This window comes from Glycine soja, chromosome 2 (genome assembly GCF_004193775.1).
Source record: "Glycine soja cultivar W05 chromosome 2, ASM419377v2, whole genome shotgun sequence".
Classification (NCBI taxonomy): Eukaryota; Viridiplantae; Streptophyta; class Magnoliopsida; order Fabales; family Fabaceae; genus Glycine; species Glycine soja.
The window spans coordinates 10,881,212-10,908,544 of record NC_041003.1 but is presented as its reverse complement, the minus strand read 5'-3'; the positions used below and the strand labels follow the sequence as shown (position 1 = coordinate 10,908,544).

The following is a 27,333-nucleotide window of genomic DNA, read 5'->3' as shown; positions in this document are numbered from 1 at the left end:
TTTTTACTTGTATTTTAACAAGGAATTTGCTAAATATACCAGCATGTTATTTAAAACTTAAAGTTAAAAGTAACAAATGGTAGTAAGTTACAACTTTGACTTTTTATAAAATATTTTATAATAAAAAAATATAAATTCTCGCAAAGTAACTAGTGACCATCCGAATTTATAATTTATAATCTATATAATTTATTTATATCTGTGAGTTAATTTTATGAATTTTTTTGTAAAATGCTTTTATATTATAAAACAAATTCTTTTGCATATTTCTTCTTCTTTATATATATAGAGTTTTATCTAATTTATTCAAGTTTTTCATTTTTCATTTGTATTAATTCTTTTGAATTTTAACTTTAAATATCTTCAAATTTCCATGTGATTGATGATTGTTTTTGATAAATTTCACTACCAATTGAATTAAAATTCAATGAGAAATTTAAGCATGTTAATTTTATATCTCTTCTATTAGTTTAGAGGCTTATAAAAATACTTTGTAAACTATTACCAACGACCAAAAAAATTCTCTCCATTTCTATTTCATTATTTTTCTTAACTTTATTCTCATTTTCCTATTTCTAAATGAAATCATTTATGTTTTTTAATTTCAAAATGAGAGAAAAATGGGATAAAATGGAAATTCCTTAATTAAAACTACATTTACTCCATTTCTTGATTTCTCAAATTTGCATATAAGAATAAATTAAAGGAGACTTAATTTTATATATATACATATATATATATATATACATATATATATATATATATATATATATATATATATATATATATATATATATATATGTGTGTGTGTGTGTGTGTATTAGAAACAGGTACATTTATATTTCGTGTAGTTGTCAGGTTGGTTTGAAAACAAAAAACTAATAAGTAAATTCAAATATCATTTTCTTGGTTTTCTTACAAGTTAGTGTAACAGGTCTATTAGAATTTTGTCAATGCTTTGTTTTTTGTTGGATTTTAAGTTGATTATAATGGAATGAAGAATAGAGATTTATGTACATTCATGTGCCCATGATTAGAGATATAACAAAGAAAAATATAACTATAATAGGTATTGTAATGCAACAGAAAGAGAGATAAAAAAAAAATAAAAAAAAATGAATTGTATCCATTAAGGGTATGCATTGTACAATTGTTTGGATTATTTTAGAATATTTCTTAGGAGAAAGCAACTTCTTAAACTGATTTATATATCTCAAGATATTAATTTCTAACTATCGAAAGATACTTTAGATATCAAAATAAATTATTCCAAAATGAATTTTACCCATTATCTTATTATTATTATTTTGAAAAAATTATATGCTCACATTTGGTGCTAAATCTTATTTCAAGTAATACTAAACACGTAAATTAATTAGTATAATATTGTTACGGATTAACAACTGCTCTCTCGGATTACAACTTTAAATATATAATTATATTAAATACTCAAACAAAAGTATTACTACTTTATTAGCTATAATAATTATATTTGACTCAAATAAAATTATTTGAGAGAAATAACTATTTTATATTATCATTTAATCATAAAATATATATGTTAAATTAATTAATTTTATAAAATTATTTTAAAAATCATGCAGGCAATAATTTATAAGTATAAAATAATGTAGTCTATCATCCAATGAAATTATTTCCCATAAATATTACCAGAAGTTTCCTCAAATAATTCTACTTCGAGAATTTTATTTTTTTTTGCAAAATGATATTTGTAAACAAAACATTTAATTCTTCTAAAAAAAAGTACATATTCGTTAAAAAAATGCAGGGTTATTATTAATACACAGGGAAGCCAATTCACAAAAAGAAAATATCTTTTTTTTGTGTGTGTGTGTGAGGAAAAAAAATGATAACATAGCATTTGGTTGGGCAACTTAAGGCGTGGACTTTTTGCAAGTTTTTCTTCAATCAGATCCACCAAACCCATCACACAAAATCACGTAAGATTGTACCTCCCAACTCAAAAGCTTCAAACTTTTTCCAGTTTCCAAATTAATTAAGACACAGAGAGAGAAACCACAAAAAAGTTGCAAATTTTTCTTCTTTCGTCACTTTTTTTTCTGTTTTTTCGTCACAAAAGTCTGACCCTTTTCTTTCCTTCCATTGAATTTGGATGGCTGGCGGCGGAGGTGGAGACCGGCCGCCGTGGAAGGAGGCGGAGCCGCCTCGACCCACCATCACTCTGCCGCCGCGGTCTGGTTCCATGGAGTCCCTTTTCAATGGAGGATTCAGCCCTGGTCCCATGACTCTGCTTTCTAGCTTTTGGGGTGATGGGGATGATGGAAAGTCCTTCTCTCAGCTCCTCGCTGGAGCTATGTCTTCTCCGGTGGCCGGAGCTGTCGCCCCCGGCGTGATGGACTCACCTGGCCTCTTTTCATCTTCTCAGGTATTATTGTGTAGTTCCCTCTCTGAGTCATCATGTGCAAGTTTTTCTTGTGTTGCTTGCATTTTTTATTAACAACAAGCAAACGTAATCACTCGGTTCTGAATCCGAGGCTTAGTCACACTTAAAGGTTCTTCACCCCTCGTCAAGAGTAGATCCTTCCCCACAATCTCCGCGTGTATTGCCAATTGAGCTATATCATTCGGTGTGTTACTTGCATTTTCAGTTATGAAACATGTTTGAAAACATGTTTTTTTTTTGTTCTGGTTTGGACAAAGTTTTGATGCGAAGATTAAAATTTTTAGCTGCTTTTAGTTGTACTGCTCTTTGATTAAAATTGAAGTTTGACATCTAAGTAATTGACTTTTTAATGTTGACTTTTTTTATATGCTGATTAGTGAAGTAAAAGTTCGATTTTGATTCGGGTGTAGCTTACAAAACACCTTGAGGCGTTGTACGTAAGTTTGTTAGGCTCTATATAGATGAGTTTATTCGTGAGCACTTTTAGAATGTAAGAACTTCTTTAACTTTGCTCATAAAGGAGCTAATTTTAGCTTATGGAATAAACTTACTTTATTTTTCCTTCTTATTTTCTTTTTAAGTACTCGTTGCGAAGAGTATTTATCCATAGAGGGCCTTACTTGGTTTTTGAGAATAGGCAGGGAAGAATGTTTGTGGTGTTTTGATGGGATTCTCCGGTGTTTGATATGTTTGTACGATCACATTTAAGCTTTTACTCAATTGAGCAAGTGTGAGCAATTTGTGTCACGTTTGAGTTCTGCTCTATAGGTTGTAATGGTAGCTATAAGCTTTTGATTAGATTCATGGAATCTATTCCAGTGAATGCGGAGTTATTGAATGTGAATATTTAATTTCTTTCCATCAATTTAAGGGTGGGATTTTTATTATTTTTTTTTTGGCGGGGGGGGGGGGGGGGGTGGGGGGGTCTTTATAATGGTGGAGTGGAGATTACTACAACGTGTAGAGTTTCCTTGTGTTGCTATTGCAAAAGGTATTGAGTTTGAAGCTTACCCAGGAAGAGAGATGAATTTACTTCCCCATTTTGTTACGCTGAAACATTGATTATGTATACAATACATTGCATATGAGAGATGACTAATACGAGTATATATATCATGCTGGATATTGTTACTTCTAGTACTTAAATAAAATAGTGGATATTTCTGAAATATTTTCAGAACATGTCAAACACATCTGAAGGCATTCTGTTACTCATTTGTTAAAAGATTATATTAGTATACCACCCTATGTTGTCCTCATTTTCATAGCATATTGACTCCCTCAACATGTTTAACTTTCATATATTTATTGCTGGCCAACTTATATGTTCAATTGGCAGGCTTCTTAAATGTGTGTGTGTGTGTGTAGGGGGGGGGGGGGGGGGGGGGGGGCGGGGGTTGTAGAATAATGGGATCTGTCTTTAATATTAAATTTTGAAAACATTTTGGAGGTGGTGTCACTTTACGTTGAATCGAAAACTTGATTATTGTTCAGCAGATATACCACTTTTATGGGTGAGTCATTCTTATATTTTTATCATTCTTATATTTGGGCTGGGCGTATGTTGGTGCATTCAATCTGAATGAAAACTATCTTTTCTGATTAAGGAACCATGCTGTTTTAAAATCCTAAATTACTCAAGTGAGTATTAGTCTAAAGACAATATTCTACCCTTTTAAGGTGGAAACAATGGATTGTTTATGCACAAAGTTTTTCATTAATAATGTCATAACTCTTAAGAACAAGCTTTTCTGTACCTCAATCCCCCCCCCACCCTTTTCATGAATAGTAAAGGCCATGTATGAACAGTTTTAGACAGTAGGTTTTCTAAGGTATCCTTGAGTAATATATCTGTTTTCCAATATTCAAGATGGAAACAGTACGACCTTGGGAGATTATGCTGAGGGGTCACACTTGGTGCATGCTTGGATTCACATTGAATCTTCCAAAATCACATAGAAATATCAACTAATGTGATTTTAAATAAATATTTACATGTTTGGCCTCACGTACAAAAATTGATTTTGAGTTGAAGTCATTTTAGATAGATTTTGTGTTAAATAAAAAAAATTATACCAAGTTTTATTGTTAATTTGTTTTATAATAAAACATCCAAACATAAACCACTTTATTTTAAAATCAATTTAATAAACGCTCACCCCAACACACTCTATTCCATGTTGAATCACTCAACAGGAGCTCCAAACTGATCTCTTAACCGGAAGCTTAGGCTTAGGTCCACTATAAATTCTATAGTACTATTTCTATGACCATAAAGTTGAATTCTGGCCATAGCAAAGATAATACTTAATAAGGATAATAGCATACATAGATTGTGGTCCCAAAACAATGGTTATATAAATGTGAACATCTAGTATATATATTGTGGTGTGATAACAAAAATTTAAAGCTGCTTGTTGCATTATATCAGATATCTAAATCTACATGATAATGAAATTTTCATCCTTTGCATTATATTGAACATTGCAACAGGCTACAACATATGTCCACTCCTTGTTAGGATAACTTAGTCACATGATATTTTTAAGTTTTTATACTGCCTCCTTATTCTCCTGAGAACCGGATTTGTGACGTGTGTAGGTGTCTTTTGGAATGACACACCAGCAGGCCCTAGCACAGGTCTCAGCTCAGGCTTCACAAGCCAACTCCAATATGCATATCCAAGCCGAACATTCATTGACACAGGCTCCTGCAGCTGCTTCCAATACAACTCAACAGCTGATGCCACCTCTAACTTCTGACTCTTGGGCTGCAATGACTGAATCCATTGATCATTCTCACTCAGAACAAAGATTGCAATCATCATTGTTGAATGTTGATAAGCCTGCAGATGATGGCTACAACTGGAGGAAGTATGGGCAGAAACAGGTCAAGGGTAGTGAGTTTCCTCGAAGTTATTACAAGTGCACGAATCCAAACTGTCCTGTCAAGAAAAAGGTCGAGCGCTCGCTTGAGGGTCATGTAACTGCAATTATTTATAAAGGAGAACACAACCATCAATGTCCTCATCCTAACAAGTGCTCAAAAGACACCATGACTTCAAATGAAAATTCAAATATGCAAGGGAATGTAGATTCAACGTATCAAGGGACGAGTACAAACTCAATGTCTAAGATGGATCCCGAGTCAAGTCAGGCAACAGCTGATCGTCTATCAGGAACAAGTGACAGCGAGGAAGTAGCTGATCATGAAACTGAAGTGGATGAGAAAAATGTTGAGCCTGAGCCCAAGAGGAGGTAAGCTTTTATTCTATATAAATCTGTTCTTGTTGGATAATTGTTTGTTAGGAGTTAAGATAGAAGGGAAGGGAAAACTAGTTACAGAGTTAGAGTAATTAATTAGTTGGCCATAGGAATTAATTAGATCTAAATAAGGGGAATTAAGGGGAAATGATGCATTCTCTATTTGGTTATCATTTGTAAATTGAGTGTTTGTTCTCTGTGAAAGGAGATCCTTGGTGAAGACAAAAGAGGAAACCCTTGGAGGAGATCTCCCTCTCCTATTTTCTATTCTTTCATTCTATTCAATAAAACATTTCTTTTCTTTCCATTTTTATTCTCGGTTCCTAACATCATGTGTCTTTTCTGATCTTAGAGTTGTTATAATTCTGCAGAAAAGCAGAAGTCTCGCAGTCAGATCCACCTTCTTCACATAGGACTGTCACCGAGCCTCGAATCATTGTGCAAACAACAAGTGAAGTTGATCTCTTAGATGATGGGTATAGATGGCGAAAATATGGGCAGAAAGTTGTCAAAGGCAACCCTTATCCTAGGTGATATTGCTTCTCCTCCACACTTTGATTCCATCTATTGAACTAGTCATGACTGATATGATTGCCCTGAACTTGTTTAAAGAAATGTTCGATCTGTTCAATTCATCACTCAGATTATCTATACTACTTTATGTAAACCTTGTCTTGTCCTGAAAAAAATAATGCTGATGCTTGCTTATATCATGCACAGGAGCTATTACAAATGTACAACGCAAGGTTGCAATGTGCGGAAGCATGTGGAGAGGGCTTCAACAGACCCTAAAGCTGTCATAACGACATATGAAGGAAAACACAATCATGATGTGCCAGCAGCTAAGACTAACAGCCACACTATGGCCAGCAATACTGCATCACAGTTAAAATCACATAACACCAATCCCGAGAAGCATAATTTTGGCAGCAGAGGTATGGGAGGAAATGAACAACAGCCGGTCGCACGGCTTCAGTTGAAGGAAGAGCAGATCACCTAGTCTTTCTGGAAGAAACATCTTAGTGAGGAAGAATTTTGTCTCACCTCACAAGTCATCTTTATTTAGATGCTCATATCGCATTCTTTTTTAGTCTTAGGCCTAAGTTTTGATAGGGGCCTATCCAGTGCAAACCCTAATAAACAACTAGTTTAACACTGATGAAAGAGGTAAGGGCAAAAGGTTTAAACAACAAGTTTGAACAATGAACGCAGGTTTTGGATGATGATGTACTATTAGTACCTTTTGTGTACATTGAAAGTGTAAGTTATGTTGTCTAATATAGTTGTTCATCATGTTATTCCTTGCTATTTGATATTTTCCTCAAGAATGTGACAAAATTTTGGATCATGAAATAAATTTTATCATAAGTTACCCTCTCCATCCAATATGTTCACTACACAAACACTTTTTTCGAAATATGATGGAAATTGCATCTACTTGTTTAAAAATTACATTGACCTAGCATGTTTTATACTTTAATTTACTTTTTTGTTTTATGTGTAAATATTTACTTGCATTTACTTGTGTTATTGCACATGCCAACATGTAAAACTTCATGTGAAGATGCTCACAAGTGGCACCTAAAAAAAATTGGGATAGCATATCAAGCCTAAAGTAACTACATCAAATTGATTAGTATTTTTCTTCACATTTTAGGTCTTGTTCGAGGTGGATGTCAGTTTTTGATTTTTGTTTTAAAATGTAATTTTAAAATGAAAACGTGTTGGACAAAAATGGGGTTGAATTGATTTTTTTGCTTCTTTTCAAAATAGTTTTTACCTCGTTTCAAAAACAATAAAAATAGGTTTGTAGGTTTTGGTTGTTGGTTTTACTCTAATCCTCTAACACTTCTCCCTCAAGCTACTCTTTCTCACTTTGCCAATCACAGTCTCCAATCATTAGTCGCCAACTAGTAACGAGTGCGGTCGTCGCTTGCATCACCAATCGTTTGTAATGGTTGCGGTCGCGGTCTCCATTCACCGATCACCGGTAACAATCGCAATCAATGGCCGAAATTGCTAACCGCTGGTCAGCAATCCATTAGATTGACCTTTTTTGGAATTACAAAATTTTGATGTTGAAGATACATGGAGAAATTTGGGAATGATTTTGAAATTAATTATAAAGTTCCTTTTCTATTTTGCAAGTTTTCAAAATCAAAGTTGGAATTAAAAATTCAAAACAAAAATTGAATTTGATTTTCAAATATTTTGAAATTGAAAATGAAAAATCACCCCAAACGGAACCTTAATAAATAGTTTTCAAAACTATCCTTGTTTGGTCAAAAAGACCATACATGACAAAATCTAACTAAAGCTAAAAGAGACTTCAAAAGTGAAAAGGAGGCACTTGAAGGAGAAGAAATTCAACGAAGGGAAGACCAGGACTCGGAAACTACATCAAAAGATTAAAGACTTCCCACAAGTTAAGAACAACTACATTGTATTAAGGATTCATACTAAGGTGTCACAAACTTTGATCTACAAATTGATGCATCAAAAGCAACAACAGTTGAGGATGTTACACAAGATAAAACAATTAGTTATAGATGAAAATAAAGGAACAAATGTGATATTTTTTAATACATAACTAACACATGTCATTTCATGTAAAGAAGACCTAATTGAGAAATTTGATGAATAGATGGTTGACATTGTAAATGAAAATAAAGGAACAAATACTATGGACTTATCTTCAAATTCCTTCAATGCAATATTGTTGAAAAAGACATGTCTGTCAGAAGTGGATTCAATCCCACTAAAGATTCTTAAAAAAGACATAAAAATTGAGAATAACTAGATTAGCTATTCTTAAAAAGGGCACAAGTATTGAATTCACTCCCAAGAAGTGTTTAAAATCGAACCAAATCGAGCTTAAAACCGAAAACCGCATAATAATCAATGGTCATTGGTTTAGTTTGGTTTTTTATGTTTCAAACCATGTGATTCGGTTAGATTCGTGCTTTGATATGCAGAATCCAAACCAAACTGCAAGGCAAACATCCCTAAATTTTTTTATATTGCAATTAGTGTTTTGTTATTCAATATATACTTTCTAAGTTTCCAAGGTTAAAAGTAAGTATTACAAATGTTGTTTTACTAATTTTTTAAATTGGTGGTTGGATTTTGAAAACAACTATTATGTACTATTTTTACTTTTAATTTGAATGATTTATTATATAAGTTGAATAGTTATTATTCAAGTATTATTCATCTTGAAAAATTACTATTTTACTTTAAATTCAATTATTAAAACTTTTGTTGTTCATTTATTCAGTTGATTGTTAAATTAATTATTACTGAAGTTTTATTCAATTAATAACAAACTTTTGTTCATTTTTATAATACTTATTAACATAATTTTCAAATCGCAAAAATCAAACTATATAAGATTGATTTGATTTCATTCCGATTTCATACATAATTTAAATCAAATAAAATCACACCACACTATATTGAGGAAATCTAAAGATAAGTTCACGACATCTATTCTTTTATTTTCATCTATAATGTCAACCACCGATTCATCAAACTTCTCTATTAGATCATGTTTACATGAAATGACACGTTTTAGATATGAATTAAAAAAATATCACATCGAGTCCTTTATTCATCTATAGCTAATAGTTTTACTATGTGCAACCACTTCAACTGTTGCTCTAGATGCATCAGTTTGTAGATTTAAGTTTGTAACACCTTGGTATGAATCCTTAACATAATCTAATATAATACAATAAATTTTGAAGTCAAATTAATCAAACATATATTATTAAATATAATGTAATAAATTTTGACTTATTGAGATAATTATAAATAAAATAAATTAAAAAAAAAAACTCATTGATCTCCAAATCTCTGAACTTTTTCATTAGAAATAGAATAAAATAAAGTTGTCATGTGTTGTACATTATTCGGACTATGCATTAATTGCTATAAAAGACTATTAAATTGATTCATAAACTTGGTATGTCTTACCCTTCATTATCGAGCTTCACGATTAAAAGTTTGGTTTTCACCCTATCCTTTATGTATTCGCACTCATTTGCTACACTGGTAAAGACTATACATTTGAAAGAGACAAAATCATACAAGGATTGAGATCAAATTAATCAAATAAAGAAAAAAAATTGAATAGTAGAAAAAGATATAAAACGGATTCTGATGGTAAAAAAATTAACAAAATATAATGACGTAAAATGTTTTTTAAAATAAATTTAGATATATATTTTAAATTAAAATAATTCATGGTTTGTAAAAATAATGATATTGAATGGCCCAAAAAATACATTCCAACCAAATGCATCTCGGTCATAAAATTAAAAAATTAAACTGAGGTTCTTGATTCTTTCTCGACAAAAATTAAACATGAAGGTGTTGATAATCCTTTGTGCCCTATAGGTAGTGGGGCTAGTCTAGTGGAGAGTGCTCACCCTGCAAAAACATTGGTATTTGGTAGCACATAAAAAGTACGCACTTCATGAGTTGGAAATGGAATAAGATGACAATTGCAAAACAAGTATTATGTTTTCTATGAACTTGAAATCACAAGGGACTATAAGAATAGCCAATCAAAACTAGAAGGGTTAAAATCATATACTCACAAGACTATCTTGATCAATGGATCCTCTCCAGCAGCTTTTCAACCATTATTCTCTGCTGAGCACCACTCAATGTCTCTGAATTCATAATCGCATTAGCTACAACAATAGTTGTTTGTGGAGATGCTGCACTGACCTAAATGAAACAATTTGAAAAGGAAAGCTGAAATTAATAGAATGAAATTACCCCCAACTCCAACTCATAAATGATGGTCAAGCATATGCTTCATACGAGACAAGTCCGTTTAAAGAAGCCAAGAAAAAGAACATAATATGGCACGCTAGAAATAGAGTGTTTTTGCATACCCAAACACGTCCATTTAAGCCAACTGCTATCTCGAAGGACAGTTTCTTCCCTAAAGCATCAAGTACTGGACATGTGGGAGAACTGAGAAGCCTACAAACAGCACAATCTCTCATGTCAAGATCTGTTAATGTTATGCATGGACAACAAAAATTAAATTTCACAGGCATACATCCTTGAGAGACCCGTTGTACACTCAAACATATAGCCATCTTTTAGGGCACCAAATTCTGCTGCTTTCCCACTGGCTAAACAAACACCGAAACAAAATAAAAGAGTCAAGTCAGCAAAAATAAAATAGAAATAAATTTAACTTAACCAACAAAAAACCTATAATTGATAGGCACAGAAAATAAGAACTTAAAATGAGGTCGAGAACAAACACCTACCATCAGTACATGCCAACTCTGGATTCATTCCAGGGTTTGCTTTTACGACCCGTGCGTAAATCAAAGTACCTATCTGCAGGTGAAGCATTAGGCAAAAGAAAATACAACCTACAGAAACATGATAGATCAAACGAACAGAGCATTGTTTAACATTCCGAGGGTAATGACAAGTCAAGTGCTAGCTCGACAGCTAAATTAAAAGAGATGAAAAGGAAAATGTATATAATTTTTACACTTCATCTCTTAGAAGAATTAATACAACATACAATCTCAGAAGACTTAATTAGGTTAACCAACAAGGCATCTTTGGTAATCCATTGCAGTAGAAAAATTCAAAGATAATAGTCCTATACATCTAACGGAAAAGCACTCTCTGCTTCGTAGTCTTGGTCACATCCAAAAAGATAAATAAAAAACAGAAATAGTAAGTTGCTGATTTGTTCTTCGATATTCAATAAATCTAAGGAATTTGGCCAGACTACAAGGAGCTGCAACATGTGTTATTAGTTGTTACGTTGCATTTGTAAATCCCATTTGGAAATATCCTATTTTCACATAAGGCATAATTCATCCCAAGAAAAACTTATAACCTGCTCCACATCAGAGCCACTATTAATGGTTTGAGTCTGGACACACCTTAAAATCACAATTTTGTTTAGCCAGCATACGGCCATCCAAGCATCCAGAGTGCACTCATTTTATTTTTTTTCTTAATCTTAAATAATAATGCCTCAATCATCCTGGTAATCTTATCTAGAAGGGTGACAATTTTATTTAAAAACTATAAATAACAGTGTTTTAAAACCCGGACGGTTGGACTGGTTCGACCGTAAACCAGTGGTCGGGTCGGGTTGCATATTGGATCATTTATGCTATTAGCCCAGTGGGGTCAGGTGCAACCCGGCCAAGTTAGCAGTTAAACCATCCTACAGTCTCTTATTTTAGAAGAAAAGAACTTAAATATTGAGGGGCTGGGAATGGAACCCAAACCCCATACGTTTACCAAGCTTCTATTCACCACTGGACCAATGGTTTGAGTTGCAATATATTTTGCAAATCATAGTTATATATCAAATCTTACATGAAAATTATAATTTTTTTTAACATACATCAATTTTTTTTATATTTTAACTTAAATTGATAAGTTTATTGAATCAATGTGCTAGAGTTATGCACGTGATATAATATGATAATTGATAAATATATAATATATATTATGGTTATAATAAAATTTAAAAAATAAATATATATATATATATATATATAACTCATTTTATTTGTTTTGAATATCATGGATGAATGTCAATAGATTTGAAATTGTAGAATGAACTTGTGAAATTAAATTAATTTGTGATGTAGTTTTTTAAGATAGGGTATGAATTTTTTTTTTAATAAAGACCGGGTCATGTGGGTCAACTGGTGACCCATAGGTTCGACCATTGACCCAGCACCTTAACCTGGTTGATCGTCAGTTCGGTTTTTTAAAACTATGATAAATATGAAGTATTTTAACCTGTGAAGGCTGATTATTGCTGCCAAATGGAAAAAGTATTTTAAAGAGTAACTTGGACAAGAATGAGTGTAGAGAGAAGAGAAATGCCATGTTTTCAACTATACATTTTCTTTTTCAACATAGGATATCAAGGCTGGTGAAAGATAAAAGCTTTAATTCAAGCTCCATAGCTAATAACAATCCTACCTGTGACAATTTGACGCTTGAAGCATTGAAGTGAAAAGAAAATAACCCAAGATTTTATGTATAGAAAATGAAATTTTACTATTAAAAAGGATGAAAGGTACAGCTATAGGGTGAATAAGATTTCCACAGAATCAGACAAAACAAATACATAGAAAGAACATGAAAATATAAAATAAATATAAAATGCAACTTTTCCCCAAGATACAGCCAAGTTATGATGGTTGGAGTTCAAATTTCTAAACTAGACATGATGTAACTTTTCAAGCAGACTAGTTAAGTAACTTAAAAAGTAAAGACCAGCATTAAGATCATGGATTGTAACTGACTTCAAAGGGTTTATGTTTTTTCTCATACTAGTCAAAGTTACTAGTGCCTCCAATGGTTGACCTCAGTGGCTCAATCATCTAGTCCACGTTACAATGCATAATACTGATCCCTTCAGCTATATTTAATTATTTATATTAATAATTGAGGACTACCAAATGAACCTTATATCCTTTTACTTAGGGTGTACTGCAACAAAATCCTAAATTCCTTAAGAACCATTGTGATTGAAAATACCATTAACTAGAAAGATGCAGTGATTTGTGTTTGTGGTAGGCACTACAACCTGCAGATAAAGAGATGAAATGATTTTCCAAAACTACACACAACATATGTCATTCTTCTACTTCTGAGTCATTAAACATCAAACAAAATTTTAAGCAATTCGCATGCAAAAATAATTTATGCTCACCTCAAACCTAGGTATATTTCTTCTAGTTCCTCCTTCAAATGCAAGCACTGGTAAAAATGCTAAAGCTGGCCCTTTTATGTCAACAAGAAAGTTCTGCACAGCAATAAATTGAGATTACCATAGAAAGAAACCCAGAGCTAGGTAAGAAACAAATTTAATTATTTTCAACTAAGAAAAAGTACAACAGATGACATCAGTGTAATCAATGGTGGATGGCGGAACATGATGGAAGGCTGAAATTCCTCCATATAAACACGCAATTGTGCCTTTGTAGGAAAAAACTAAAGGTTTTGCGGAAGGGTAGTGACATGTAATGGCTAATTCTCTTTTTTTAAGTCCTTAGTCTTCATTAACAAATAACAACTCAAGACAAATAAATACTAATGCAAGATCCTACATAAAACTTAAAGTCAACAAGAAAGTTTTCCTTACATCTGATCTGGAGTCTACAACAATTCCAAGAACAGAATCCTCTGCATGTGGCACATACTGAACAAAGCAGAAACAAAAAATCAGAATATGGAAGGAAAAAATAGAATTTTTGTTCGGGAAAAAACACTGAAATTCTACTCTGTTTATAACAAGAATGAAAATTACATAACATAATTCAATGCTGAAAAGAATAAAATAAAATTTGTAGGCATTAGGAAATAGTTTTCTGGCAAATGCAAACTGCTATTCATCTTAACAGCAAGAACCTAATTCCATATTGATATAGAATATGTATGAAACTACAAATTAAAATGGAAGAAAATGCACACAAACTTATCCTAATTTTGTGACTGCAATTGAAAAATCAATTAATTCAAGAGAGCATAAAATAGACCCAAAGCAAACATAGCAAAAGGTCCTCCACAAATTTCCTGACAGATACTAACTTTCAATGTAATGAGTATAATGACAAACAAATTTTGACACCTGCAAATAACAACACTGAAAATTGAAAACAATTGATTTGAGGATATTTATTCCCATCATCTTTGGAATTATTCATTTTGTTGTAGATCAAAAACATATTAGCCCATTCTACTAAAAATGCTCCAGGAATACATGTAAGATAAAATAAAACATTCTTGATTTAACTATAGCTATATTGCTATAAATATGCCTTTAAATCAGCATTGTCATGTCAGTCAAAGCAATGCCTTTACACATTAATACATATAGCATGAACACAGTATGATACTCACCCTCTTCTGAGAATTTTCAACCCAGTATTTATTAGGCTTTGAGAACCTTAGTCTGCCAGCCTTCATTACAGAAATCGCATCACAGTCCTAGAAAATTGACATGAGCGAGAATCCATTATTATTAACAGGATTGAACAGAATGAAGCAAATATATGAACTATCATCACATGTTATTTCCATTTTGTTTATAAGATGCTAAATGAGGAGGTGAATAAACAAATACAAAATCAAAAGCAAGACACCTGAAATTTAAGGTTAATGAAATTTAGAGTTCTGTATCACTTCATCCCTAAACAGAAGAAAAGCCAGTTCATAAATTCTAAGAAAAATTTGTATACTTATGTTAACCAAAGTGATTTAAAAACATGAGAGAGCTGAGCATATGTACTGTGTCTAACATGCATATGAATTTAAATTAAAAAGGAAGTATGGAGGTAAAAACAAGGCATCCTCAAATTAGTTAGTCTGATAAACACCCGATCAATTGGAAAACTGTCCCTCAAGAAAAAGCTGTTAAGGGAGGAGAACCAAGCCACTTAAGTACTCCACCGAGCATCCCATATTACTCAATGTGGGACATAGGCACCCCATAATACCCAAGTTTCCATCATTGTCAAAAATGATACATGTCTGTGTGAGCATGCACACGTAGTGTAGAGCCAACAAAAAAATAGTGAGAAACAGGAATTCAAATGTCAAACTGTCAATGAATGTTCTAAATTTCCGAAAAACCTGAGACATACCTGTCGTAGACCACCACCAAGTTTAATTGTCTGGTTTGTCATGTTAGACAGATCAAGAATCACATCTCCAGGACACTATACAACCATTGACACATTATAATTACGACTGACATAAAAAACGATGTTTGGTGCTGTATGTATCCATGCACAACAGAGATGGATAAGGGCAAGCACTCACCACTGATTGGTCTACCAAGTTTGTAGAGGAACTGGATGATTTTGTCTCCATTTTATTGAAGCAAAAACAGGATGCAGAATAAATGGCTCTTAACTCGTAAGAAGTTCCAACAACTTGTTACTTGTAACTGTGAAAACCATTCAGCATCAAAATGTAAGTTTTCAATTTCAAAACTAGCAACAGCACAAGAGTAAAATTATCATTCTTTTGCATGAAAGGCAGCATAGAAAACCAAACCAATGCCATGTGAAAAATTACAAACAGTTCTAACAATTTCTGCAAAGAACATTTCTCATTATACTGGCTCCATGCTTTTATCTATGAGACTCAACAACAAGTTAAAAAGAAAAAGAAAAAAAGGGTCCATTGATATATGATAGATACAAATAACTAACCCCAAAAGCTTTGCACAGACGAAACAAGTTCCTTCGTTCTGCTATAAATAAACAGAGAAAAAAAAAGTGCAAGATGCAGACAGAACCAATTTAAAAAGCGCGCAAATACAAATCGAATTCAGTTACGTGCGTTAGTATTCACAAAAGACGCAGAAGATACTTGACGGAGCTTCGACCTTACGACATAGCCGTATGCAAACACACATTATAGAGAGAGAAGAGAAGCATACGTAGAAGTCGCAGAGAGATAACAAATTGTTGAGTTGGAACCGTCGACGAATAATCAGTGAAAGTGGCAGTGTGGCACCATGACGGCGTCACTGTGAGGGTTTTGGGCAGAGATGAACTTTTCAGGTAGAGCGTGACTGTGAATGAGGGTTTAGGGTAGAAGGATTAAAAATAATATAATTTAAGAGAAAATATTTCTTAAAAAATATCAATTAATCTTTGATTAAGGTTTTTTAATAATTAATGAATTTTAATTAATTTATAATTAAATTAATAATTCTTCTAATTGCAATTATTGGTTAATAATAATCTAACAAATGAATTAAAATTGTAAATTTGTAAAACTAGATGACTAAATATTATAATTAAAAATATGAATGACTAAAGTTATGGATTTAAAAAATTAAATGATCAAAATTATAATGTAGTCTATATTTTTTATTATTAATAAACATTGAATAAGATGAAAGAAATAGAATATAGATTATATTTTAATGGCTAAAATACATTTTAGTGTTTTTATTTTGGATTTCTAATAATAAAAATTGCATGAGTTCCTAATAAATTAAAAAAATGTTTTTTTGCCTCCCAAAAAAAAAATTAGTCTTCAATATTTTATTTTATTTCTTGATAAATTAGTAAAGTTTGTTTTGAGTTTTTAATAAATTTTATTTAATTGTTACTAGTCCTTATCAATTATTTTTTAAAGGGACAAATACAAAATAAATAACATTTATTATCGATCAAAAGTAAAATTTATTAATTTATTAAGGACTAAAATCAATTATCAATGATAAAAACAAAATTTTCTTTTATTAGGAACTCAATATAAAAAAATTATTAAAAACATAATAAAATTCATTAATTTATAAGGATCTAAAACATATTTTAGTCTATTTTAATGTATTAATTAATTTTATAGTATTATATAAAGATCTTAATCTTAGTTTAAAAATAAAAATTTGTCTAACTTTTCCATTTAGTTTAAAACTTTGTTTTTAAACATATATTCGTATCATTTTTAAAATAAGTTTATGAAAAATATGAATTTGTTATTTAATTACAATTATAAAAATTCTTTTGACATGATTACAACTAGTCTTTCTACACATGAGATGCACGAGAGTTCTTAAGTTAGGTGTAAATTAATCTAATTTATATTTTTCCAAATATTTTAATTAAATATCTTTGATGAAAGTGAGATAAATTTTTTGTTAGTTATTTTAAATTTGTACAAACATTTAATTATTTTAATTACCTACCTTTAATCGAGAAAAATATTATTTTTGTTTTTACTTTAAAAAATTATAATTTCTTAACTGTATTTTTTATTTTATATATAATATTATTTTTACTTTAAAGGTGGTTGTGCAGAAAGGGGACGTTTTCAACCATGGGTCGCTTATTTCCAATGTGGGAGAATAACGACATAGAGGGAATAAGACTTAATTCTTCTTCCGAATCTCCTTGCTTTCAATTATTTCTTATGTTCTGAAATTTTTGTTTCTAAATTTGATTTTTTGAAATGTATTTGTGGTTTAATTATTGTTATTACTACTATTGTTATTGTTTTGAGGAAGTTGAGATTGGTTTTTTAGTTTTGTTTTTGAATGTGTTACAATTTTGATTCATATTTGATCATGGGGGTGAGTTTTTTCAATTGGGTCCGACGGTGATGAGTTTGACAATGCTAGGGTGGGGGTTTGGTGATTTTGATTTGACCCTTTTTTTTTTTATTATTTCTATAGATTATTACCTTCTTCCCTCAGTTTCAATAGATGAAGTGTTGCTTTCAATTGTTTTATGGGGGAAATAAACCACACAGAGGAAGGGAATAGGGACATTTTGGGGATAAAAAATTATTAAACCATCATTCGTCAATTGCATCTAAAATTTGTAATTGCATCTATAAAGTTTGTTAAAGAAGTTAGGTAGATATATGTCAAAATAGATTTAAGTTTATTAATTCAACCTAAGTTAAACTCATAAAAGAGAAAAAATTTACAATTGATTATAATACTTGATTAAACTTTGTTATAACTCGACCACTCAAATTGAACTCATCGTGGTGGGTTAGATTCATCCATCTAACTCACCTAAAAAATAACATACTCTTATTTTATAATATTTTTTAAAAACTTTAAAATATTTTATTCTTTTAACTAAAAATATAATAAAGTGCAAAGGAAAAGATTACATATACAAATTTTAAGAATATTAGTATAATTTGTTCTATAATCTATAATTTTTTCTTTAATAATCCAAGATGTCTCTTTTACAATTGTCACCTTTTCAATTAGTCATCTTGACAACACAAGGAGGAAGAAAATTGTCATGTAAAGTAACATATAGGACTTTAATTACATCATCTCATAAATAATAAAAAAAAACAATTTTGCATATCAGAGAAGCCTCAAATTTCTTCAAATTTGCTTCTCTTTTTTCTTTTTCTTTTCCCTCGTTTTATTAAATAGATTTGGCACCCCATTCTTTCATAAATATCAATGAATCTCTTCTCTTTTCTTTTCTGCTCTCCCCGTCGATCAACTAATGCACGCCCGAGTTATCGTCAAGAGTCATAAGTGTAGGAATTTGGCCATGGTTAACAAAATCAATTTTATTCAATCTTAAGCAGCACAACACTTCCTCTGGAAGTTCCTCTTGCTTTTGTGCCTGCAAAAGCATAACAAGTGGGGCATTAAAATATAGAAGCATACTAATACACCAATTAGGCAAGAAGGAAGAAGAACATGAACAATTTATTAGAAGAAAAAAAATATTACTCGACTACCTGTAATGTAGATATTAGTTGGAACTATAATAATTTTGGATCATGTAATAATTTTTCCAAACAAATAATAGTATATCTGAAAACTCATAAGTAAAAAAAAAACAATTGCTTGAGTTGAATATAAGTAAATTTAACTAATTTTGTCTTATTTAATATTATCATTTTTAAAACATCTTTTTTTTAATTTTAATTTTATTTTAAATGACTTTTTTTATTTATGATATTAAGTTCTAATAAAGAACATTTTAAAAATAATCTTATTTTTTATTTAAATGATATCAATCAAATTTCTTAATTAATATACAATTAGTTATTTTTATTTATATATGAGTTTAGAGGGAGTAGCATGATGAACTTGATTAGTGGAATGTCTAAACTAACTATTGCATGACCATGGTATACCTGGATAGTTAGGCCAACATCAAGTATTCCATGCTTTACACGGTCTCGAAGTGAATCAAGTCCTTTCCTTGATATATAGCTAAAGCGATGTATATCCAGATCTATTTCAAAGTAGTTAGGTCCCTGTAATTAAAATACATAAATAATGCGTAAAAATATGAGGAGCAGAAGAATCATTCATTCTACATTGTCAAGTGAGCTTCATGCTATGCTAAAACAAATGTTAAGATAAAAAGAACTTCAGAAAGATCTTTGTTACTCTAAGAAAAAAAAAGTTTTTGTTAAACAACTTAACATAGATTATGCGTCCTCTAAGTTCCTTTAAAATATTAGACATGGAATAGTGCACATCCCTTTCTGAATAGTGAATACAAAGATTCATGTCAGTCACCCCCGAACACTTCTGTAACCCAATGTATACGAGTGAAAGTATAATTTCAATTCAAAACACATAAAGGAATGTGCATCATTTGAATGTGTGTTTTACTATTTTTAGAGTTTTTCAATATCCTTACAAACATTTATTGAGTGTATCAAACTAACAATTAATAATAGATGAAGCAATCTTGTAATAAAAAATAGGAAAATATTAACCAATGTTCTAAGAACACTGTTTAAAGAACTTAAAGTAAAAACTTTTTTTTATTGATAAACAGATAATTGTGTTATTCATAGTTTTTTTTTCTGGACTCTCCTATGATTTTTACATTAAATATTTTCTTTTTTTAATTATTTAATCAATGTTTTAAGAACACTGGTTAGTCAGACCCTAAAAAATTAAAATAGATGGATCAATCCTAAGGTTCTATTATTAGACAAAGACAATTTAAACTAATTACCAAAGCTGTATATAAAAATGTCAACACCACGATGAGCTCAATTCTGAGGCCTTAAATATGTTTAAAACATTGCAATTTCAAGGATTCCTTCAACTGAGAAGTAGACACAAAGTTTGAGCCAAGCAAGACATAAGTTTGTATATATATACCTTATAGAACTCGTGTTGAGGACGTGACAAAACTGGCTTGCCATTGTAGGCATTTATAAGCTTCTTCTCGGCAGAATACAGATTAAGGTCCTCTGGATTAACTACTCCAGCCAAAATTTTTAGTCTCTCCCTATAGGGAACCAGGCTTTCCTTTGTATACCCTTTCACCTTTTCTGTCTCGTCATCTATTAATCTCTGTCAAACAAATACTGTTATTTAACAAATAAATGCTCAACTTGAAGCTAGGAAACTGCAGCAAGATCAAATTGGATTTTCACTTTTCTTCCTTAATGTTGGAAGACTAGAAATTGAGAATACATTGCAATTTTGAGAAGCTAAGGAAACTACAAAGCTTATGAGCATGTCATATTAAGGACCTACTTCAAAAGAATACCTAACAAGTTTTAACATGTATCCAGATAATACACGGGAGCAATCAATTGTTGGAAATAAAATCGAATATATATGCACATTTTAAGGGTAAGTAAACTAAAAGACTGAAAGAGATTATTCTGTTTAATAGGATTAGCCCTTAAAAGTAAAAGAGGACACACATGAAAATAGACATGATGTTAACCAAGTCAAGCTTGTTCTAAGCATCCACTTTGTTTTTGTTTTTTTTAACTCAAAAAGGTATGTACTACTCAGTTAAGTTTTAAAACATGCCCCCAGTCTGGGTTGACAATTGCACTTCTTGATGTTAATCATTAAAACAGATTAGGCCTTGAAAAAAAAAACATGGTAGAACTAGTGATGTCAAAAAGTACTTAATTGCCAAAATTTGAATGGAGGATATGGCTTTTTCTTGAGTGCAAGGACATGAATAATTAATGTAAGGATAATTCAATCAAACGTTGAGATTATACTTCCTTTAGGAAACATAAGAAGAAATCTGGCACTGGCAGTAATTGAAGGATTTCATTACTTCCTTTTTATATTGTAAACCTGCAGATCTGAAAGTTTAATGAAGTAACTAACTATTGATGAGAAGAAATACCTTGATCATCCCCATAAAATTTGGTGAGATCTCTTTCTCAAAATTCTCAGACAATTTAAAATATAGTACAAGACTCAAGCCTTCCCCATTGGCATCACCAAGGAACACGCTAGCAGCATATGTTGGCAACTAAGGCAAAAAAAACATAATTATGTAAGCACTCTCTAATGTTGTTCAAGTAGAAAAATAACAGCTATAGACCTCATCAAAAGTGAAGCATATTTGCGACTTGTGAGCATAAAAGGAGCAAATACATAGTTTAGGACCAAACCTGTATATTAACAATGAGGAGGGAAGGTAAACTCTCATTTTCTTTGACAAGTGGAAGTTCAAGATGCTTAGCTATGTGACTTATCTTCTTAGGACAGGCAAATAAATCAACACCTATTGGTATGTAAGGGCAGGATTCTGGAGCAGGGCACTTCTGCTTATCTCTGAATATCACATATAATATCAGTCTTTCAGAAGAAACAAAAGGACTAACTAATTGATGAATATGTGCATAAAATGACAGAAGATTGACAGATACAATTTTCTCACGTGCCTGAAAAAATTTTCACCGCGAAGATTGAACACTGAAGGCGAAATCGCAGACCATGTGCTAGGTAATGGCTTTTCTTGAATAGAAACTGGAATTTGAAGCCCCGCCGCAGGACGGTAAAGAAATTTCTCTGATGAACCTGTCCATCCACTCATTAGTATCATCATAATTCTGAGAAGTTTGAATGAATGTATTGATATGAAGTTCCTAAAGTTTTACTGCTTAGGCATTTTCAAATTATATGTATATATATATATATATATATATAGAAAAATAGCAATATAGATGTAACAAATAGGGCAACACACAAGAGATTGCATTCTTATTGTTGGACAAGGAAACCCTTCAAGGTGTTCATAATTTCACATTGAGAGATTTTAAAAAAATATATATAAAAAGAACAAAAGCCCAAAACAACGGAAAATCTTACACATAATGTACTTACATGATTCAGTCTTGTCATGTCCATCAATTGAAGTCCTTTTTACAGAAAGCATGATAACTGTTGATTGTTTTGAGCTGCTTTCTTGAGTTCTCTCCCCACTCTTACAGTTTCCACCATCTATTTTGAGGTAACTTTCATAAAACTCCTCATACTTATGCACTGAATCTACAATGCAGGATGCACTTTCATACTGGAGTAACTGAGTATTTGGGACACTTCCCATAGCATTGTTGGGAAAGGGAAAACAATCTGTAAATCATAAAAGGAAGAAACAGATAAGTTCCATTAAGAAAACAAGAGCCAATTCTGAAATTAATAGTCACTAGGAACTACAAGACATGAATTCATTACCTCCATGCACACTGCTGAATTCATCATCTGAATCAGATTCTATAATGCTAACTGAGTCAAACCATGCTTCTTCTTGGTATTTTCCTGCATAATATATACAAGTGTTCAGCATGTTTTACCAAAGGTAGCAATGTCAACTCCATGAAATCCATCAAGCTAAATGCAATAAGAAACATCATCAAAGAAGACAACCATGACAACAACAACAAAGCCTTATCCCACTAAGTGCAATCAGCTGCATGAATCACGGTTAAATGGATTCATATCTTGCATGAGGGAAATCAAGTTACTGATGCGTTGGCCAAACATGGTTTGAAACTTTAAGTGTTTCTAGTCATGATTTTGATGTAGCGCCTTTTTTTCATTTGTAATGCCTTAAATAACGTTTTTTTTTTTCAGTGTTCAAAGCTCTATCTAAAGCGCTTAAAGAAGAAAAACAAAACAAACATATTTTTCAAATGACTAAAACAAAAAAAAATTACACATTAAATTGTAAAGGACAAAAAAAGTATTTAACTCTCACTTTAAGACAATCATTAATTAACAAAAATCTCCCAATAGTTTTGTATTTTGCAGCAAGGAAGGAAGAGAGAGAGGGGAGAAGAGAAAACAAATGCATACCATTTGCATCAATTTGACTATGACTATGGTATTGTGTGAGATGAAACTTCATGTTTGAAACCTCTGATCTTCTGCAGGAGGGGGCTGAAGCACCATTATTCTCAAAGTCCAGGTGAACAAAGTTACTGAGAGAGAAGTCTCCCACACGGCTTCCGGCATTGCTAACCCTTTTCAAAGGCAATTCAGGAAGTGCAGAGGGAAGGCCGTTTCCTCTGCGTTTCCCAGACTTTTGTTTTCTTCTTTTCTGACCACTGCTCTTTCTGCTTGGATTTGAGGCACAGCTCCCCATTGTGGTGGATGCGATCTTCTTCATTAATCCGGTCAACATTTTTTCTTCCTTATGATGTATATCTCCACAAAAAATATTGATTAAGCAGTGTGTCTATGATTAATCCCCCCCTGAGAAGAAATTAGATCACCTTGCAGCCACACAAACAATTAAATTTGTACTAGATCAGCATCAAAAGGGTTATGGTTAATTTATATATACTAGGATGAGAAAATCAACTTAATTTAATAGAAGTGGCTGGCTTTACCAAATAATCAATTAAAACGTGCAACAGCAAGCACATATACTGTTATACATGTATACATATCTAGACAATGAAACACCTACGATTGATTATACATGGAAGCCATCAAGGTGATCGATCACATAGCTTTGTCTGCCACGCACCACCTCAATTTGAAGAAAAGCACCTGAATAATGATTAATTTGTAAAAAAAAGTATATATAATATCCTTTCATATAAGGATAATATTAATCGTAAAAAAAAGTACAATGATTAATTTGGCTTGCAAGAGTTGACAAAAATAAAACAAAACAAAACAAGATGTAACAACATTGGCCTGGATTCATCGTACATGTTCACATGAATTACACAATCCTAGAAACACGTACGTGCTGAATAATGTTGAAGGGGTAACTAACACACATAAAATAGCACATCACAGGCAGCATGAGCGAGTCACGTGAAAACAAAAGCATACATATATGAAATAGAGAAAGAACACGTTGATAAATAGGGAAGAAGAAGGAACATAATATATATATATATACATATATATATATATATATATATATATATATAGAGAGAGAGAGAGAGAGAGAGACAGAACATGCATGCACGCAGGATAAAAAAGGCTTGAAAAAAAATTAAAAACATGTATATTTGAGAAAAGGGTCATTGGCAAAAGGATCAATGATGATAATTGATAACAAAAGAAGAAGAAATGAAAGAGCCGAATTCACCTGAGGGGGGGTATGGTATGAAGAAAGAGGTGGTGAAGGTAGCATAAAGGAGGAACCGTCGTTCCCAGAAAAGGAACTATGATTCCTCTCTCTTGGCTAGCTTCTCCTACGTCTGGTGTTGTTGGTTGTGGTTTCCTTTGTCCTTTAAAACTCGTTGAGAATTGAGATATGATGATGAGAAACAAAAGAAAAGAGAGAGAGACAAAAAGAAGAGGGGTTCCAACCAAAAATGAAGAGAGAGAGAGACAGAAAAAGATTTTGATAACTGCACCCAACACACAACACAACACAACCCCTCCGATCAATTCGGATCCTACTTCGTTGTCAAAGTCTTTATCCCCGTCCTTTTAAATCTCTTTCGTCTCTCTCTCTTCTCATTGTCCCGAAGTCTATAAATACTTTTTTTCTTGCCAAGTACTATTATAATTAACCAGCATCAAATGATTCATGTCAAAGGTCAAAAAAATTATTGAAACATATTAATAATAACTTACCTCGTGGCCTCTTACAAGTTTCTTAAAGGTTTGATGTCTATAATAAAATTATTTGTAGTTAACTATTTTTATTTTTTTAATATATAAAGATTAAAATTTAATTAAAATATAAATTATAGGAGTAAAAATATCACTTACAAATTATAAGAATTAAAAAAAATTAAAATACAAACTATAAGAATTAAAATAATCACTTTTAAATTATAAACACTAAAAGAAAATTAAAATATAAATTATATATACTAAAAAAAATTACTTTCAAATTATAAAAGACAAAAACATATAAATCATAAAACTATAAGTACATAAGAGTAATTTAATCTTTCTTAAATTATATGTAACGTAGTTTTCAAGCGTTAGGTTGAGAACAATTAAACCATTTTCTTGAGTAGTAAATATTACATACAAGATGACTCTAGAAAATGTGGCACGAAATGCCATTTCTGAAAATCATGAATCATATATTTATGATTCTTAAAAAAAATTGTGGCAGAGAATACTAAAAATATTGGTCATAAATAATCTCATATGAACTTTCGGAAAATAAAAGAGTAACATTAGTATTTTTTTATCATAATTTTTAATTATTTATTACATTAAATGGTTTTAAAAAGTAATATAATATTTTTATTGTTATAAAATTTGTTTTTTAGCTTTAGAATGTTAGATTTTTATCTTCTCCATGAGAATATTTTCATGGAAAACATAGACAAGAAATTTCTTTAAAAAAAATTCTGATAATGTTATTTAAAAAAAAAACTGTAATTTCTTATGTAACAATTAAAGTGTTCTTTATACTGTTAAGGGTTAACCAATTAAAAATGTCTTATACAGTAATTTTGTTGATTCTTATATATATATATATATATATATATATATATATATATATATATATATATATATATATATATATATATATATATATATATATATATCTTGAATACATGCACCAGTAGCTAATATATAAAGCAATGCTTAGTTAAAGTGAAATACAGTTCAATAAAAGTGCCTAATGAAAACAATGCTTAATATGATGTTTGAATATTAATGATATTAAAACAATCAAAAAAAGTGATAAATAAATTTTATAGTTTTGATATAATAATTAGAAATTAGAGTCTAATATTCAGGTACTGTCAAGTAAAAACAAATTATAATAGTAACTAATTAAAAATGTTTCAAATATGGATTTTAAATATATGATAATAAATAATTGAATGATATTCTACAGTATTCTTTTATTTTCTTTGTTAACTTCAGTGTATTTATTTAAATTCTATGAATTATATATTTAGTCAAATCGTATGAATTATTTATTTTGTCAACAAGAGATTTCTATTTTTACCTGTACATTGTTCATGACAGAAAAATGGATAGTTAATTAAGTTAGCATGAAAAAAATAGCTTATTTTAGTAAATTACTATTGTAATATATATTTCATTGATTAAATTAATATCTGACTCAATAGAATTAAACTAGTAAATAAATTATCTTGATCGACCAACAAAATATATTTGATGTCTTTTTATTTTTAAAATACTATCTGAATCAATTGAATTAAACGTGTGAATAAATTATCTTGACGATCAAAATATATTTTATACTATTTTTGTTTTTAAATACTGATATGAGTAATGTTTTATTAGATTAAATTTAGATTTTTTTAATAAAAGTTATTGACATATTTTGGCCGATATGTCCATTTTTTTTCTCAAGCTCATATCACTATTTAACAATAAAAAATTTAAAAGATAACTCTTATGATCATGAAATGTAGTTAACTAATGAAATTGGGAAAGTAAGAACAGATATCTATCATTACGTGATAAAATTCTACGGATAAAAATTTTATAAAAAATAGATGTAAAGATACATAAATATTCTCTTACTTTCTCAAAAAAAAAAATCTTAGCTTTTTTTGGCATAATTTTCTCTTTGGATTTTTGGTACAGTTGGACTTCATTATGCTGCAAATCTAAAATACCTCGCGTTATTCAATTAAATTATAGCACAGTTCTTGGAACCAAAATGATTACGTATGTGTCACATATAATATGTTTTTGTAATTAAGTTTGTAGTCAAGGGTACCATACCATCGTTTAGTATGTTTAAAGAACATCTGTTGAAAAAAATTAGTCCCTTAAATAAATTCAGCTAGGGATACGGATACCCTACTTAAAAAAAAAAGACATACATAGTTCTTAGAAAAATTCTTGCGTATCTCGTTTCTCTAACGAAAATTCTAATACAATTTTTTTTTTTAATTCAAACAGCTGGTTAGTTGATTACTTGAGTCGAATAA

The 27,333-nt window shown here is 30.8% G+C and overlaps 3 protein-coding genes across 5 annotated transcripts; 1 reads left to right on the top strand and 2 right to left on the bottom strand.

Moving 5' to 3' along the window:
• Positions 1 to 1,865: 1,865 nt before the first annotated feature.
• On the top strand, positions 1,866 to 7,067 carry LOC114386973 (probable WRKY transcription factor 4). The gene is made up of 4 exons (XM_028347063.1): positions 1,866 to 2,407; positions 5,027 to 5,682; positions 6,060 to 6,218; positions 6,409 to 7,067. The coding sequence occupies exons 1-4, from the start codon at positions 2,135 to 2,137 to the stop codon at positions 6,686 to 6,688; spliced, it is 1,368 nt and encodes a 455-aa protein (XP_028202864.1). The 5' UTR covers positions 1,866 to 2,134; the 3' UTR covers positions 6,689 to 7,067.
• Positions 7,068 to 9,885: 2,818 nt separating this feature from the next.
• On the bottom strand, positions 9,886 to 16,292 carry LOC114386965 (putative exosome complex component rrp40). The gene is made up of 11 exons (XM_028347052.1): positions 16,151 to 16,292; positions 15,526 to 15,652; positions 15,348 to 15,422; positions 14,605 to 14,691; positions 13,847 to 13,903; positions 13,415 to 13,507; positions 10,980 to 11,052; positions 10,763 to 10,838; positions 10,593 to 10,683; positions 10,290 to 10,422; positions 9,886 to 10,119 (listed from the first exon to the last, which is right to left on the bottom strand). Exons 2-10 carry the CDS (start codon positions 15,574 to 15,576, stop codon positions 10,303 to 10,305), a joined length of 723 nt encoding a protein of 240 aa, XP_028202853.1. The 5' UTR covers positions 15,577 to 15,652; positions 16,151 to 16,292; the 3' UTR covers positions 9,886 to 10,119; positions 10,290 to 10,302.
• A 2,091-nt stretch (positions 16,293 to 18,383) lies between these two features.
• On the bottom strand, positions 18,384 to 24,906 carry LOC114386943. 3 transcript variants are annotated; one of them, XM_028347030.1, is made up of 11 exons: positions 24,537 to 24,906; positions 23,821 to 23,983; positions 23,285 to 23,703; positions 22,664 to 22,747; positions 22,313 to 22,561; positions 21,871 to 22,006; positions 21,598 to 21,760; positions 21,327 to 21,455; positions 20,330 to 20,524; positions 19,342 to 19,464; positions 18,384 to 18,821 (listed from the first exon to the last, which is right to left on the bottom strand). In XM_028347030.1, exons 3-11 carry the CDS (start codon positions 23,610 to 23,612, stop codon positions 18,696 to 18,698), a joined length of 1,533 nt encoding a protein of 510 aa, XP_028202831.1. In that variant the 5' UTR covers positions 23,613 to 23,703; positions 23,821 to 23,983; positions 24,537 to 24,906; the 3' UTR covers positions 18,384 to 18,695. The 3 variants fall into 3 exon arrangements, with proteins under 3 accessions (XP_028202831.1, XP_028202824.1, XP_028202841.1); XM_028347023.1 differs by having other exon boundaries at positions 23,901 to 23,983; XM_028347040.1 differs by lacking the exon at positions 23,821 to 23,983.
• Between the last annotated feature and the right edge of the window lie 2,427 nt (positions 24,907 to 27,333).

Coding starts and splice junctions, on each gene's coding strand:
- LOC114386973 (XM_028347063.1), top strand. CDS start 2,135: ATGGCTGGCGGCGGAGGTGGAGACCGGCCGCCGTGGAAGGAGGCGGAG. Junction 2,408..5,026: donor GCCTCTTTTCATCTTCTCAG/GTATTATTGTGT, acceptor TGACGTGTGTAG/GTGTCTTTTGGAATGACACA. Junction 5,683..6,059: donor GAGCCTGAGCCCAAGAGGAG/GTAAGCTTTTAT, acceptor ATAATTCTGCAG/AAAAGCAGAAGTCTCGCAGT.
- LOC114386965 (XM_028347052.1), bottom strand. CDS start 15,576: ATGGAGACAAAATCATCCAGTTCCTCTACAAACTTGGTAGACCAATCA. Junction 13,508..13,846: donor TTGTAGACTCCAGATCAGAT/GTAAGGAAAACT, acceptor ATTGCTGTGCAG/AACTTTCTTGTTGACATAAA. Junction 11,053..13,414: donor GAAATATACCTAGGTTTGAG/GTGAGCATAAAT, acceptor CTTCACCTGCAG/ATAGGTACTTTGATTTACGC.
- LOC114386943 (XM_028347030.1), bottom strand. CDS start 23,612: ATGTTGACCGGATTAATGAAGAAGATCGCATCCACCACAATGGGGAGC. Junction 22,562..22,663: donor ATTCAGCAGTGTGCATGGAG/GTAATGAATTCA, acceptor TATGATTTACAG/ATTGTTTTCCCTTTCCCAAC. Junction 20,525..21,326: donor ATTTTATGGGGATGATCAAG/GTATTTCTTCTC, acceptor TTTGTTTGACAG/AGATTAATAGATGACGAGAC.